General features: G+C 30.6%; 1 protein-coding gene across 1 annotated transcript; it reads left to right on the top strand.

The window, feature by feature from the left end:
* The first annotated feature begins 5,975 nt into the window (after positions 1-5,975).
* On the top strand, positions 5,976-9,842 carry EBF1 (EIN3-binding F box protein 1). Its single transcript, XM_068615474.2, has 2 exons — positions 5,976-6,504; positions 7,171-9,842. Exons 1-2 carry the CDS (start codon positions 6,480-6,482, stop codon positions 9,075-9,077), a joined length of 1,932 nt encoding a protein of 643 aa, XP_068471575.1. The 5' UTR covers positions 5,976-6,479; the 3' UTR covers positions 9,078-9,842.
* The last annotated feature ends 5,620 nt before the right edge of the window (positions 9,843-15,462 follow it).

Genomic DNA, 15,462 nt, shown 5'->3' with positions numbered 1-15,462 from the left:
ATTTAACTCTGAGCAGTGTATATTACACTGGTTAGATGACTTAATCGGTGTAATATGGGTTAGTGTTGGGCTTGAGTTGCTGGTTTCTCTTTGTTGTTGGTTGGTTGTTTTAATTCTCTTAGGGGGGAGGTTTTGGAAGTGCTTTTCGATTTGTATAAGGGTTGAACCACTCCTAAAATGTTTTACATTTATTTATTATTTCTTGTTGATAAAAAAAATGGACCATTCAGAGTAAAAAATATAAATATTACATCAGTTATTACTAAAACCGGTGTAATATATTTGTCTTAACTTATTTTCAAGCTCGCGCCTCACTGCTTATTCGTGCTACTACTCTTTTGTTCCATTCTACTCATTCGTCTTCCATAGTCGCTGCTCCTCTCGCTTTCATTCTCGTTATTCCATTCTTCTTTGCCTTCTTTTTCATTCTCACTTTTGTGCCTCCATTTTTCTTCCTTCATCGTTGCCCCCAACTTCGTTCATCTCCTCTCAGTTCACCACTCTTACTTTTCAAAACTTTCTTTCTTCTTTGCGACCACCAATCTTGCTCTTCGGTGTGCTACTGTTCTTTCGTTCTTCCTCTTCGTTGCCACCAATACTACCGTCGTTGTGCCTCCATTGTCTCACAACATTGCCCTTGTTCCGCGGCCACAACTCCTCCATTCACATTCCAAGGTTAGTTTTTTATTTTGTTTTTTTTTTAATTTTAATTTAATTATTAATATAGTTTTAATTATTTTTATAAATAATTTTTTCTGCTTGGTTTCACTACCGCCGCCACAGCTTATCAGTTCACGCTCCAGGTTAGTTTTTTTATTTTCAAACATGTTAATTTTAAAGTTAATTATTAATTTAGTTCACAGTTATTTACATAGACGATTATTTTTATTTGTATTTGAAATATATTGTATTATGATGAACGTCTTGGTATAGGGTCTGGGGGTGATCGACCCTCAACAATTTGTAATGTGTTTTATAATGTATTATGTTTGGAATATATGTTGTTTTAATTTTTATATCATTCTATTTACAATGAACACTAGCTTAGAGATGGCAAAATTGATCAGTTTGGTCCGGTCCGACACGTCATTGACACACTAGAAGCGGGGCGAAGTGGGTTAGGCCGCCAAGGATATACATGTTAAAATTGGTACTCACCCTGTTATAGGGTGGATTGCGGCCTGACCCGCCACTTTTCAATTTTTTATTTTTTTTGTTTTTGAATTTATTTATTTAGTCATGGTCATTTATATCACTTTTAGGACAATAAAAATACAAGAAAGAACAATAAAATTGAATCAAAATTTAATATTCTAATAAAAAAAAGTTTATTGCCTAACAAAATAAAATAAATATCAACAATATTTCATTGATTCAAATGATGTATAAAGAAATTAATGTAAATAAAATTTTATATAAAACATTTACTGTCACCAATTTTAATTTCAAAAGCATAAGATTACACTCTAAAAGTGTCAAAATTAAAGAAGGAAGGGCTAGCCCGCCCCTCCCATGGCTTGTCGGATTGGTCCATCAGATCCGACCCACTTTGTTATCCCCACACCAGCTCCATGTCCTCTTCTTTGCATGATCTCCTTATATTGACAATAGAGTAAAATAAGATGTTTGATACTTAAGTTAAAGATGAGTTATAGGAAAAGAAAACACACATATATATATATATATAATAAAATTATATTTTATTTAATTTATTTGACATAATATTGATATAACATTTTTTTAATCATAGTAAGATAAATAAGAAGAAGATTTCTAATATAGTAAAGATAGATAAATATTTTTGTTATTATCTAAACTTTTAACTTCTTATCATTTTTTCCTATTTATATGTTTATCAACAATTTTATAAAAAATATGGTGTTTGAGAGATATTCAAATTATTAATGAGTGAGAGTTTATTTAGTGTAAAAATATTATAAGAATATTTAGGACAAAAAAATAAGAAAAAAAATCTTCTTCATAAATAATATATTAAGAAATGAATTTTAAGTATAACTCAACCTTACAAAATAATCTTTTGTATTCACTTATATACTATGAAATGTTCTTATTTTTAATCGATATGAAATTTATAACACAATATATTATAATTTTTTTTACATTTTTATTTTTAAATTATGTATAGACTTATTTTACATCTTATAGAAGTTAGAAAAAAATTGTCGAATAATAAATAAGATGAAAGTGTGGTAGATAGTTGAAGTTGTGAATTGTTATGATAATTGATGAAAAATGTTTGTGGGAGAATAGGAAGATGAATGCATGAGTGTTGTTTTGACCTAATAATATTGAAAAGAATTAAGTAAGAAAGTGAGGGCATGAACTTGGATGAATAATTTGGCAAATGAGTTTGATTGAATTGAATGATGTTTGTGGTGGTGGGTTGGGTTTGTCTCTTTGTCTCGTGGTAACGCACAAAAGGAGTTGGCTGCGTCCCAAGTTGGGTATCAAACATTGTGCTTCAAATTCAAAGGGATGTTAACGTTGGTGGGGATAGGTTCATGAACTGCTTTTTTTCTTTTCTTTTTTCTCAAACTCATTTCAATAACATCACAATTTTCAACACTTTTCTCTATAATTTCATTCAATGAAATGCTTTAATCTCTAGTCGATGTAGGATCTCCAACACATCTCCTCACCTGAGAGTGACAACTCGTACGTGTGATAACATATTATGGATGGTCCGATAACGATCCGATTGCGATTGACCTGATAAGCCCAACAAACATTCACTAGGATAGACTTTAAATAACTCTGATACTATATTATGAAGTGGACTTTAAGCCTAATTCAACCTCATACAACCGACTTATAAGGTGAAGTTTACACCCACTTATAAACAATGAAATGCTCTAATCTCTAGGTCGATGTGTCATCTCCAACGCACTTCAAACATCATATAAATGAATAATATAATAATCTATTTTTTTATATTATTTTTCATTTTATGTTGTCAAATAATGAATAATCACAACTATTAAAAATCTATTCTTTTATGTTATTTTCATATGATGATGTGATGATACATTCTGTTTAATATGAATTTTAATAAAAAAAATATAGTCTAATCTAGATTTGAATTTATCAATTTTTATGCTGTTCACAAGTTAACTTAATACTTAATAATTAATATTCATTATAAGATAAATAGATAACATTTATTTTTCAAATTTTAAAATTTGAGACGTGATATTAGGTATAATACAACATTATTATGCGTTTCTTTGACTTTTTGTTTAATAGATAAATGATTAGTTAGTATAAAAATATTTACTTTTAATTTTAGAGGATTAAAAAAAAAATCACTTGAAGTTAGTTTGAATACTATATACAAATATTTATAAGAGAGTAAAAAAAAGTAAAAAAACAAAAAGATAAATTTGACTTATTTATCATAATTTTTTTTTTATCTTTCAAAAATAACTATAAATTTGACATAGTATTTAATAATACTTCAAATTAGAGACTATTCAAATTACTTTATCATGTTCAGTGTGTTTTATATTACACGATAAATATTAGAGGATGGTCGTTTACGACAAAATAAAAATAGAGGATGAACATACCAATTTTTTTTACAATTATTGGTTTTAGAAAAAATAATTTAACTAAATAAGAATTCTTAAACAGAACTCAAACTTTTCATAAATATTATAACAAACAGCATAATTAAGAGAACAATATGTGAATTAAAATTTATAAATCTAAGTTTGAATGATTTTTTTTTTCAAATTAAGTTTATAAAATCAATGCCCTTTATTCTATTCAAAATGTGTGTTAAGATAAAATTGAATTTGTAATAAGACCCAAATAAAATTAAAAAAAAAATCAATGTTACTTTTTGAATTGATAATATATATATATATATATATATTCTTGAGTTCATCCATTAATTCATATTTTCTTAGCTTATTCAAACAATAAAAGTTAGAAAAAATAACAGTCTTAAATAACTTATTTAACTACCCATGTCACAAAACTAAAATACCTGAAATAAGTTATTGCTTAAAATTGATAATATACATGTTTTGATATTGTTTAGAAAAATTTAAGAAAGATAAAAATATTACTAATAAAGTTTTGGTGAGTTCAAAGTCTTCTCCCAAGAGTCAGAACATGGGCCAACATTAATTAATGCTTATACAAATATTTATTAATTGGATTTATTAGTTAAAAAAAGTTAAATTGATATTTATAGGGGGAAAGTTAAATAAATGGTTACAATAATAACAAGTGAAATTATCAAAATGAATGATTAGTAGAATATTAGAAGTATAAAGATTTAAAAAATAAAATAGAATATAATTTTTTTACATGAAATTTTCTTATCTTTTATATACAACTATTTATGATAAAATTTCAACTTTTTGGATCAATCCAAGCCGTTAGATAATTATTTATTTATGTAAATAAATAAATTATATTATTATTATAGTAATAAATATTTTAAATTTTTTTTGAAAACTTGTTGTGATATAAGGTTGTTGTGATACAACCTATGAAATTCGGACACTCCTCTTAAATGGCGTATCGGTGTCGAATACTCGTATCGGATATCGACACTTGTAGGATACTTATTCGTGAAGTGTCTAATTCAAAAAAGTATTTGTTGAATTTCTGACAATTCTAGTTCGCTTCTAACACAATTTTAAAAAGAAAAAATACATTAATTTTTTAAAAACTCAAACTTATTGTATAAATTTTTATTATGATTATAAAAATAAGAAACAATTTATTTTGAACCAGTCATGAAAAATATTTTTTTCTCCAAAAAATAATCTGAAACATACTTGTGCACATAAATCTTTATTATCATTTTATATAATTCACTATAAATATCGTACATTTTAAAGATTATACGTATTTTCGTATTGATATCTCTATCGTATCAGTCTCTGTGTTACCTAGGATACTGCACCATATCAATTGAACAATGAAGTAAAAAAAACACTATTTTTTTTTTATTTTAAAGAAAATATCAATAAAGCTCTCTATCTCATATTCAAACATAACTTATATCACCACTAAAAAAAACTCCCAAATAACTTTATTAATATCATATATGATTCATCCTATTCTAAAATCATATTCAACATATATATTCAATCCAATATACATATAATCATCCATACACCACGAGTTTGACCCATCACATTGAATAAATCTAATTATTAATCCTACTTAAATAAATCTAGGTATCTACAAGCTTAAACTTATCAATCCCATTTCAAGAACATTTCTATTTAATATATATATATATATATATATATATATATATAAATTTATTAGTTGTCGTAGAAATGCAACATTTTCTATTTAAAAAAATATATAATAAAAATAAAAATCTTTTAATTATTCCCTGCATGAATATTGACAAAAAAAATAAATGTGAAAAAGGTAATAATTAATTATTAGTTAAGAATAAAAATGGTTATTTTACAATTGAACAGAGCCCCAATAAATTTTATTTCTATTTTCTTATGAAAATATATTACAACTTTTTTTGAAGATCATCTATGTTGTTCACTAATTAAAACTAGATTTTTATTTCCACAATTAGATATTGTATTATAAAAAAATCCACAAATTACTAAATTACAATAGAAAAAAAAAAAGGAACACCCAAATAACTGCTTGTAAACTTTACTCACAGAGTTTATGTCTTGGTGGGTAGAAAAGACAAAAGTAAAGTAAAGAAAGGCAAAAGAAAAAAAATAAGAATTAAATAATTTAATTGAAAAGTAAAGAACTATTTTAGAATTATTTGTCTTCTAAACCTTCTACAATAAGCAATTATTTTGATGTAATGAGGATGAGGTCCTTCTTTTAATCAACCAAAACCTTAACCTTATGCTAAATTACAGACACAAGTTTTTGTGTTTTGAGGAAAGTTGAAAGCAGTGACAGTATCTTCCCAATTACTATAATTCCCAATAAAACCAAAAACAAGAAGCCATCTTTTCACATTAAATGAACAGATTGATCAGAAAATCAGGTCACCATTTTCAGAAAATGAAATAAAGAAAAGGGAAAAAAGCAAAACCCATGAGCCACAGTGGTTTGTGGTTTCTGGTTTTTGGTGGTGGGGGAAAAAGAATATTACAAAAAAACCCCACTTTGCTCAGATACATTGCATGTAGGAAACCGTTCAGTGTACGGGAATCTCTTTCCCTTTCCAATAAAAGCCTCCCTTTTCCCAAACACTTACCCTTCATTTTTTCTTCAAACCCCTTTTTTTCTCTCATCTCTTCTTTCTCTTTTTTTTTGCCCTATCTCATAGGGTTCCCGCGATCTTCACCTTCTTCCACTACTCGCTCTCTCATGCGTTCTTGCCCCCTTCAATCACACACCGCCGTCGCAGTTCTTCTTCTTGCTCTTTTCCTTTTTGCTCTCGTTCGAGGGTTCTTTTGTGAGGAACGCTGTGGGCTTCTCCGCCCGGCTTTTATTCACCCGTGCCCATGTCTAAAGTTCTTGGCTTTTCCGGTGAGTTCGCCGACTCCTGCTGTTTTTGCCCGCTTTGTGTTATGGGTTTTTTTTTGGCCCAACTTTTTTGGAGATTAGTTTTTTAGGCTGTGATTTTTAGGTGCGTTTCACGTTTCTGTTTTGTGATGATCAAGGCTGGTTTTTAATCTTTTGGGGATGGAATTTAATGGGTTGGTCTTAGTTTTTGTTAATTCGTTATGGGTCATGGGTGATTAGGTGGCTGCGTTGGGTAAATAGAGTGGAATTTCGAATTGCATGATAAAATTTTTGGCTGGCATATGCTGAGTGGTGCATATGGATTTTAGAATGGTTTATTCTTTTCGCTGGTAGATGAATTTTGTATGCAAAAAATCGTTTTGATTACTTAGAGAATCTGATAGGAGATATAAACATATTCATGGCTTAATTGTTGATTAGAGGTTGAGGTAATTAATTCAGGTAGGAAGCTGTTTGAAGGAACTTTTGGATCTTGTTTTGTAGTATGTTTTCAACGGATGGTTCTTTTTTGTTGTAGTTTGTTTTTATGTTTAAAGTTGATCTGAACCTGATGTTGGTTTAAAGGATAAACGGGAATTATGTTGTTAGAGTGGTTGAATCAGCATGTTTAACCATTTTTATATGGTGAATTTGTGCTAACTGAGTTTGTGCATACGTTTGGGTTCTCAGGAGGTGATGACTTTTGCCCTGGGGGATCACTATACGCCAACCCCAAGGAAGCAAGTTTCTTCCTGCCCCTTGGCCCTCAAGTTGATGTATACTTTCCTCCTAGGAAGAGATCGCGCGTCAACGCTCCATTCGTGTTCGATGGAGAATGGTTTGAGCAAAAGCAGAAAACCTCAATTGAATCCTTGCCAGATGAGTGTCTCTTTGAGATCTTTAGAAGGTTGCCCGCTGGCGAGGACAGGAGTGCATGTGCTTGCGTTTCCAAGCGCTGGCTTATGCTTCTAAGCAGTATTTGCAAAGATGAAATCTGTGTCATCAAGAATTCCAGCGCAGAAAACATTAAAAAGGATGGTGATGATGTAGAATTTGGAGGTGAGGGATACCTCTCTCGGAGCTTGGAAGGAAAGAAGGCCACAGATGTTAGACTGGCTGCCATAGCTGTTGGGACTGCATCTCGCGGAGGGTTGGGGAAGCTTTCCATCCGTGGAACCAACATGTGTCGCGGAGTGACTAGTGTTGGTCTCAAGGCAGTTTCTCATGGATGCCCATCTTTGAAGTCTCTTTCTCTATGGAACGTTTCTACTGTTGGTGATGAGGGCCTAATGGAGATCGCTAATGGTTGTCACCAGCTGGAGAAGCTCGACCTTTGCAAGTGCCCTGCAATTACTGATAAGGCTTTGGTTGCAATTGCAAAGAACTGCCAGAATCTGACTGAGCTGTCATTGGAATCATGCCCTAATGTTGGTAATGAAGGTCTACGAGCTATTGGGAAATTCTGCCCCGATCTAAGGTCCATAACCATCAAGGACTGCACAGGTGTTAGCGATCAGGGAATTGCTGGATTGTTCTCAACTTCTTTGGTTCTGACAAAGGTGAAGCTCCAGGCACTGTCTGTGTCAGATCTCTCTCTAGCCGTTATTGGACATTATGGCAAGTCTGTTACTGATCTTGTCCTTAATTGCCTCCCAAATGTCAGCGAGAAGGGGTTCTGGGTAATGGGAAATGGTAGTGGGTTGCAGAAGCTGAAGTCACTCACAGTTGCATCATGCAGGGGAGTAACAGATATTGGACTTGAAGCTGTAGGAAAGGGTTGCCCAAATCTGAAAATTGCACACCTTCACAAGTGTGCCTTTCTGTCAGACAATGGGTTGATATCGTTTGCTAAGGCTGCTTCTTCACTCCAGACCCTTCGATTGGAAGAGTGCCACAGAATCACCCAATTTGGGTTGTTTGGTGTCCTTTTTAACTGTGGTGGGAAATTGAAGGCCATCTCTGTGGTGAGATGCTACGGAATCAAAGACCTGAGTTTGGTGTTGCCGACTGTATCTCCTTGTGAATCACTTAGGTCATTGACTATCTCCAACTGCCCTGGATTTGGCAACGCCTCCCTCTCTGTACTGGGAAAGCTGTGCCCTAAGCTTCAGCATGTTGAACTGAGTGGACTAGATGGAGTGACTGATGCTGGGCTTCTTCCAGTGCTCGAGAGTTCTGAGGCTGGTTTGGTAAAAGTGAATCTCAGTGGTTGCACAAATGTCACAGACAAAGTAGTTTCATCCTTGGCCAATCTTCATGGTTGGACTCTTGAGAACCTAAACCTTGATGGTTGTAAAAACATCAGTGATGCTAGCTTGATGGCAATTGCTGAAAACTGTGCATTGCTATGCGATCTTGATGTCTCCAAGTGCTCAATCACTGATGCTGGGATAGCAGCCCTGGCACATGCCCAACAGATTAATCTGCAAATTCTCTCTTTGTCAGGTTGCGCTTTGGTCTCTGACAGGAGCTTGCCCGCCCTGAGAAAGGTGGGCAGGACCCTTTTGGGACTGAACATCCAGCACTGCAATGCAATTAACAGCAGCACGGTTGACATGCTTGTAGAGCTTCTCTGGAGGTGTGACATCCTCTCATAAGCTGAAACAATTAATCTCACACTGCAATTTAGGCCAGGATCACATCTTACAGGAAGCTTCTTATGCTTAGTGTTGCACAGTAGTCTTTTTTAGGTTCCATTAACAGGTCTTCGTCATTGTCATCATCCAGCTGCTCGGTTCCCTTTTTCCGGAGTGTGCAGTCATTTAACCCCCATTTTTGCAGGTTCCCACAATGGCACCTGTTTTTTTGGCATCAAATGCCACCTTTTAAATGGCTGCATGTCTCTGAGAACATAGCTACCGGGCTCTGGAGTTAGCAATCTTTGTTACTGCTGTTGGCACCTGATGTTTCAACCTCAGCTTTGCATCGGTTTTGCCACCATGTGTGTCCTAGTTTTATAAGTTTTTACGGCTACCTGTACCACTCTCCCAGTCCTTGTTTACCAAATGTGTCATGTGTTTGAACTATGTTCTTCACATGATGTTTGGGTATCAGTTTTATTCGAAGGGCAGGTTAGAACTTCCTAGGCTATGTGGTTGCAGTTGTCAGGTTTGTTTTTATGAAGTCTTTTTTTAAGGGCTTGGCTTTGGCAGCAAGTTGTACAGGTCTGCCATAACCACAACCCTTTTCCCTTTGGGAAGGGTTGTTTTTTTCACCAAGTCCTAGTTTTTTAAGGCTTCATTTTTTTTGAACCAGGCACTGCAGCTACTACATTAGCCAATGGTGTTCATGTCTTCCCTTTTTGCTGTATGTTATGATGAAATGTAATAAAATAAAAATCAGTCTCATTTCATGAGGCAAAATCAGATGTGTTGATATCTCTCATCCCTTTGATTATATCCTTTTTCTAGTTTTAACTCAACTATTATCCCATGTTCATTATTAACTCATCTTTATCCATGTGGAGAAGCAAGTTTTGATATATACAGAAGAAAAGGATACATACAGAAATGTGAACGACATTTCTGCATCAACACTAATAGTTTATTGATTTTTTGGCCCTTTTTCTTTCTGTTTACAGAGAATAAATATAGACAGAATATTTCTCTCAAACTTGTAATCCTTATGTCAAATGATGCTTCCTCATTGATGCTCGTTTCTGGTTACAAATAAAAGAAAAAAGATATTGTTTGATACTTGTTTAAAGTGTTGCATCACATTGACAAAACAATTTAAGAAAAAAAAAAGGTAAAAAAAGAAAGAGAGATTTTAAAATATGTTAATTCTAAATAGTGCTGTGCATTTGTTTGACTTTATAAATAGAGTTTTTTTTTAAATAATCTTTTGTAATATGACGCTTCAAGTCATTTTGAAAAAAATAAATGATTTATCTATAAATCTATTTATTTTTCTTTAAAATTTTAAAAAATAACATTATTGCAAAAAAAAAAAAGAATTTGGTTGATATTGTTTAGGATTTGAGAGATTGAAAGAGTTAGTGTGACTTTCAAGTTTAAAAGTTTTTTAAGGAGAAAATGGTGAGAAAATTTTGAATTCCAAAATGAATAATATTTAAGATAGAGTAATTGATCTGATGAAAGGGATTTGAAGTGGTAAAAAGTGATATAATAAATATATGTTTATGGTTAAATAAATAAAAAATTAGGGATATAAGTAAGAGTAGAAAAATGGAAGTGTTTGGCAGAGAAACAGTAGAGAATGAATGGAAAGTTAGAGAAATGCATTGCATTTGAGTCTGACAATGAATTTGTAGTTTTTCAAAACTCTTTTATTCAACAAAGGACACTCTGAAAACGATATGGATAACTCTCCTGCTGCAAAATTTAACACATTCGTCTAATTTTTTTTTAATGAATAAATTTTAAGAAATTTAGTCTTATCAATAACTCATGTTTATAACCACAATTTCACAGTAAAAAAAAATTGAAAAAAAATTGTGTTTCATTTTGTAACTTAATTTTTTTTAAATTAGACAAACGTTGTGTTATCGTTACAAGAAAATTTCATTTTAGTGTTCAACAAAAAATAAGAGTAAGGGTGAAGTTTATTCAAGTTGAACAAAAAATAAATGTCAAATATTGTGTCCATAATGGAAATATTTAACTTAAATTAAAAATTATTAAAATAATAATAACAAGTTAGTGTTTATAACGTGAACACAAAGTAGATGCAATGAAAAAAAATTAAGTTAGAGAATAATATTAGTCTAGAATGGGAACACAGATACAAGTTAAAAATTATTAAAATAATAATATAAATTAGCGTATAGAACGAGGATATAAAGTAAATACAATAAAAAAATAAGTTACAAAATGAAACTGCACACAACGTGAATGCAAGTTAATATTTTATTACATTTAACGTAGGTTTAGGCGACACTAATATTTGTTTCCCAAGTAGTATCTTCAATGGCGACAATTTACTCACATTTGCTTTCTCACGTAGTGTCTCCAACAACGACGTTAAGTTTAATTATTATTGGAGATCCCACATCGACTAGAGATTGAGACATTTCATAATATATAAATGGATGCAAACCTCACCTTATAAGCTGATTTTATGAGGTTGAGTTAGGCATATAGTCCACTTCTTCATATGGTATTAGAGTCATTTTGAGTCTATCCTAGTGATTATTTGTCGGACCACCCATAATATAGAGTTAGGCTTAAACTCCACCTCTTAAAAATTATGTAATTTAATTTTATATCCACTTTAGTGTCTCCTAAAACTACGTTATAGTTAAATAATATATTTTTCTTTATATAAGCTTAACTAACACTATCTTGTAAATTAGTGTCCCATTGGAGACCGTCTCTAATGTATAACCGCTAAAAGATTGACTTCCGTTTCTATTGGGACGCTAAGTTCACACTAACCTCATGTAACATCTCTCTTTTTCTCTTTGGGTCCCTCTTTTGAAAACTATACCGTCATTATTTCTTGTAATGTATGTTTAGTAACACGATTTTCGTTTATTTAATTTTCTTTCAAATGAGGTGGTACTTGTAAATATAACTTTATTTTTCTAGCAATTGTTCTTACATGAATTTTTATTTTTTCTATTTATTATGTTTTGTATACATTTATTTAATTTAATTGATAATATAAATGGAATTGATAGATTGTTATGCATGATTTTGTTTTATGTTTAGATGTTTATTTAGGTGATTTGATAATGTAAGAGAGAGAGAAGAAAGACTAAGTTTGTATATTAATACTTAAAATGAATACATTGTGTTTGTTATCAATTATAAAGCAAACAGAAACAGAATATAAATACCATGCATAGAGTTTTTTATGTATAAACTTATGGAGGAGTTATCTAGTTAAAATAATAATTATTTTTTTAATTGAGAATTAAACGAACTTACATACTTCCAAAAAAGAAATAATTGAAAAAATTTCAATTACATAGCTTCTGTACATAATGATCTATTTATAAAAGTGATGATAAATTGATAGAGAAGAATGGAAGAGGAGGTTAAGAACATGTAAAAAGAGAAAAAGAAAGAAAAGAATAAAAAGAAAAGAAAGAAGTGGGACTTTGTCCTACGCGTCTTAAATCCAACACACAAAAATTAATAAATATGTTATGTGGATTTTTATTTAATAAAGTCATGAATGAATTTAAAATTATAAATATATTAGGCTTTTATTTTTAAATAATTAAATTGTTAATATATTTTTATAAAAAATAGATTGATAGTTAATAAATTCAAAATTTATCCTAATGACATAATTAACGCTCCTAACTTCAAGAATGGTTTCCATATTTTATTTGGAAGCTATTTTAGTAATTAGGGTCAGTTTTAATAAAAAAAATTATGAAAACAATAAAATTAAAACCATTTACGAACATTAGATCATTCATATTTTAAAATACAACTTTATATAAAGTCGATTTCAATTACTTTTATATTTTTACATAAAAAGTGTACTATAAGTGAGTGATAACGGTATTTCATGAGCCATAACTGATACCCAAAATATGTGGAAAATATTTATGATGAATTAGTTAGCAATTGAATAACTTAATGAAACATGTCCCTATTAATAAGGTACCTCAATGCATGTCAGTTAACGACCCGTGATAGCCGGGACCCATGACCAAGTCTATAAATAAGATCCTTCATGAAGAAGTAAGATACATTTTGATCATTTTTATCAAAATACACTTTTTACAAAGCACTTACTTGAACGTGTCAGAGTACCTGGTCATCCCTCGACCGGTCGAATTTCATACTCTTCCTCACTTTGGTTTCTAGGAGAGGTAGGGAACGTGCACCTTTGATAACTATGATCACTCATGACAATCCCTCTTGTCCGCGTACGTTTATTACCAGATCCGATAACAACGATTCTCCGTCTCTGACCAGGAGGTATCACATCTACAGACATTAGCCCCCCAAATGCTTAAAAAAAAAACTTAAAAAAAACAATTAAAAAATTACAAACACCTCAACAATTATACACTTAGTTATACTTAATTATCATATAAGTACTCTACCTATACAGATCCAATTGCCCTCTGCTTATACAGGTAAAAAAGAAAAGATGTTGAAGTAAGGATTGAAACCATGACTTCTCTAGTTTTGTTTTGGAAAAAAAAAAAAAGTTGTGTTTTTAAACAATTTATCCTGTATATGTAAGTAACTCAAAATTTGCTTCTTTTTGTAGTTTTGTTAAAAGTTCATTTTGCTTGATAAAAAAAACCTTGCTTCGATTAATAGAGAGGAAATAAATAGAAAAAAAATTTAGAATAATTGAAATATAGAGAAAAAATGGAATAGAAATATTTTTTAGGGATAAATAGGAATGGGAATAAAAAAAGTAGAAAATTTATTTTATTGGTTTGGATGAATGAAATGAGAGTAGAAAAATAAATAACATAAAAATATTTGTATACAAAATCAAAAATTAATTTTATTATTTTTTCTTAACACAATTTTTATTTATTATTTTAAAAAAAGATTTTATTTTTAAAATTTACAATGGAAAATAGAGATGCGATAATAAACCCTCTCCAAATTGCGACCAACATGAAGAGATTTACAAAATGGTGTTAAGGGAAAATTTTAACTTCTTTTTGTTTCTTTTCCAACCAAAGAAGGGAAAGTTTAATTATTTCTTCCATTTCACTTTCATTTATCTTCTAAATGACTTAATATAAACATATTAATGTGAGTTGTGATGAGAAAAGCAAAATTATTTTAAAAATTATTTTAAAAAATTGATTTTAGTTAAAATGATTTTGAAGTAATATGGTTTATGTTCATATGTTTTTTTATCATAAAATAAATTATTTAGTAAAATCTAATATAATTTATTATCCGAAACAAAAGCTACTTAATTTTTTTTCAACTCACATGATCAATTATAGATTTTAACCAATTTTTACAATAAAATTAAACATGTAAAAGTTTATATAAATTTAAGTCAATTGTTATTTTATGATAACCATAGAGAACCTTACATAAAACCTAAGTCATGCTAGTAAAATATTTTTCCCAGTGATTCCTTATCGATGATCCTTTTATCATTCCAATTAGATGAAAATATGTGGTTGTTTATTCCTGCACCTACGTACGTTTTTTGGCACCCCCATAACTTTTTAAATTTCAGAAATATCCTTCTATAGAAAAGTTAAATTATATAAAGTTTTGGGTTTCTCTCTTGAGTTGCAAGATGGTTTGCAGTTATTTGTGGTACATGTAGTTGGAGGAGTGTGTTTATAGTGGATTTTTGTTTTGTTTTTGGTGTGGTTTTGATTATATTTTGGATTGTATAATTTGGATATCCACTGTATTATAAAATTTGAAATGTGTAAATATCTTTCGAATTTGTTCATTCAAAACTTGTTCTTAGACCAACTAATTTGTAATGTAATGTTATATTATGGAATTTAAAATCTATAATGTTTTTCTTGATCTGGGAATAAGTTCTTTGTCCAATTTGACAATACACATTTCAAATCATTATGGATTGTGTAGACTGGAACATGTATTTTTGGATTTGGATAAACATTATAAATTTTACAATCGGAGTACAATGTTAAGAAATATATTGAGAGCCTAAATTGAAAGATGTTTCCGAATTTATAAATATCTTTCAGATTTCAGATTAGAGTCTGGTGTTTGACTTTTGGATTCACCAATTCAAAATGTATTTTCAGATCCATAAACACACCTTTTGAATTGACATTGACATGGAGTGTCACAAGGGTAAAAAAGGGAAAGAAAGTGAAATGTAGGACAAAAACATATTTTCAAAGAACCTATGAGGTTTACATAGGTGGAGGAAGTAACAGCCAAAATATGTTGAACTCCATTGTTAGAAAGAAACTTTGGGCCTAGATCTACTATTACTTGAAATATTTCTTTTTGAGTAAGTATAAGACGCTTAAGTGTAAAATAGTAAGATAATTATATATGTTTGGAATTGCATCGATGTGATTTTATCATC

Source organism: Phaseolus vulgaris, chromosome 1 (assembly GCF_051622355.1).
Source record: "Phaseolus vulgaris cultivar YP4 chromosome 1, ASM5162235v1, whole genome shotgun sequence".
NCBI lineage: Eukaryota > Viridiplantae > Streptophyta > Magnoliopsida > Fabales > Fabaceae > Phaseolus > Phaseolus vulgaris.
Note: the sequence above shows the minus strand (reverse complement) of the source record. Positions and strands in the feature narration are given on the sequence as shown.

What these genes read in the sequence shown, in the direction of transcription:
- EBF1 (XM_068615474.2), top strand. Translation starts at nt 6,480, where the DNA reads ATGTCTAAAGTTCTTGGCTTTTCCG. An exon ending in TAAAGTTCTTGGCTTTTCCG is followed by an intron (nt 6,505 to 7,170) that starts GTGAGTTCGCCG and finishes TTGGGTTCTCAG; the next exon opens with GAGGTGATGACTTTTGCCCT.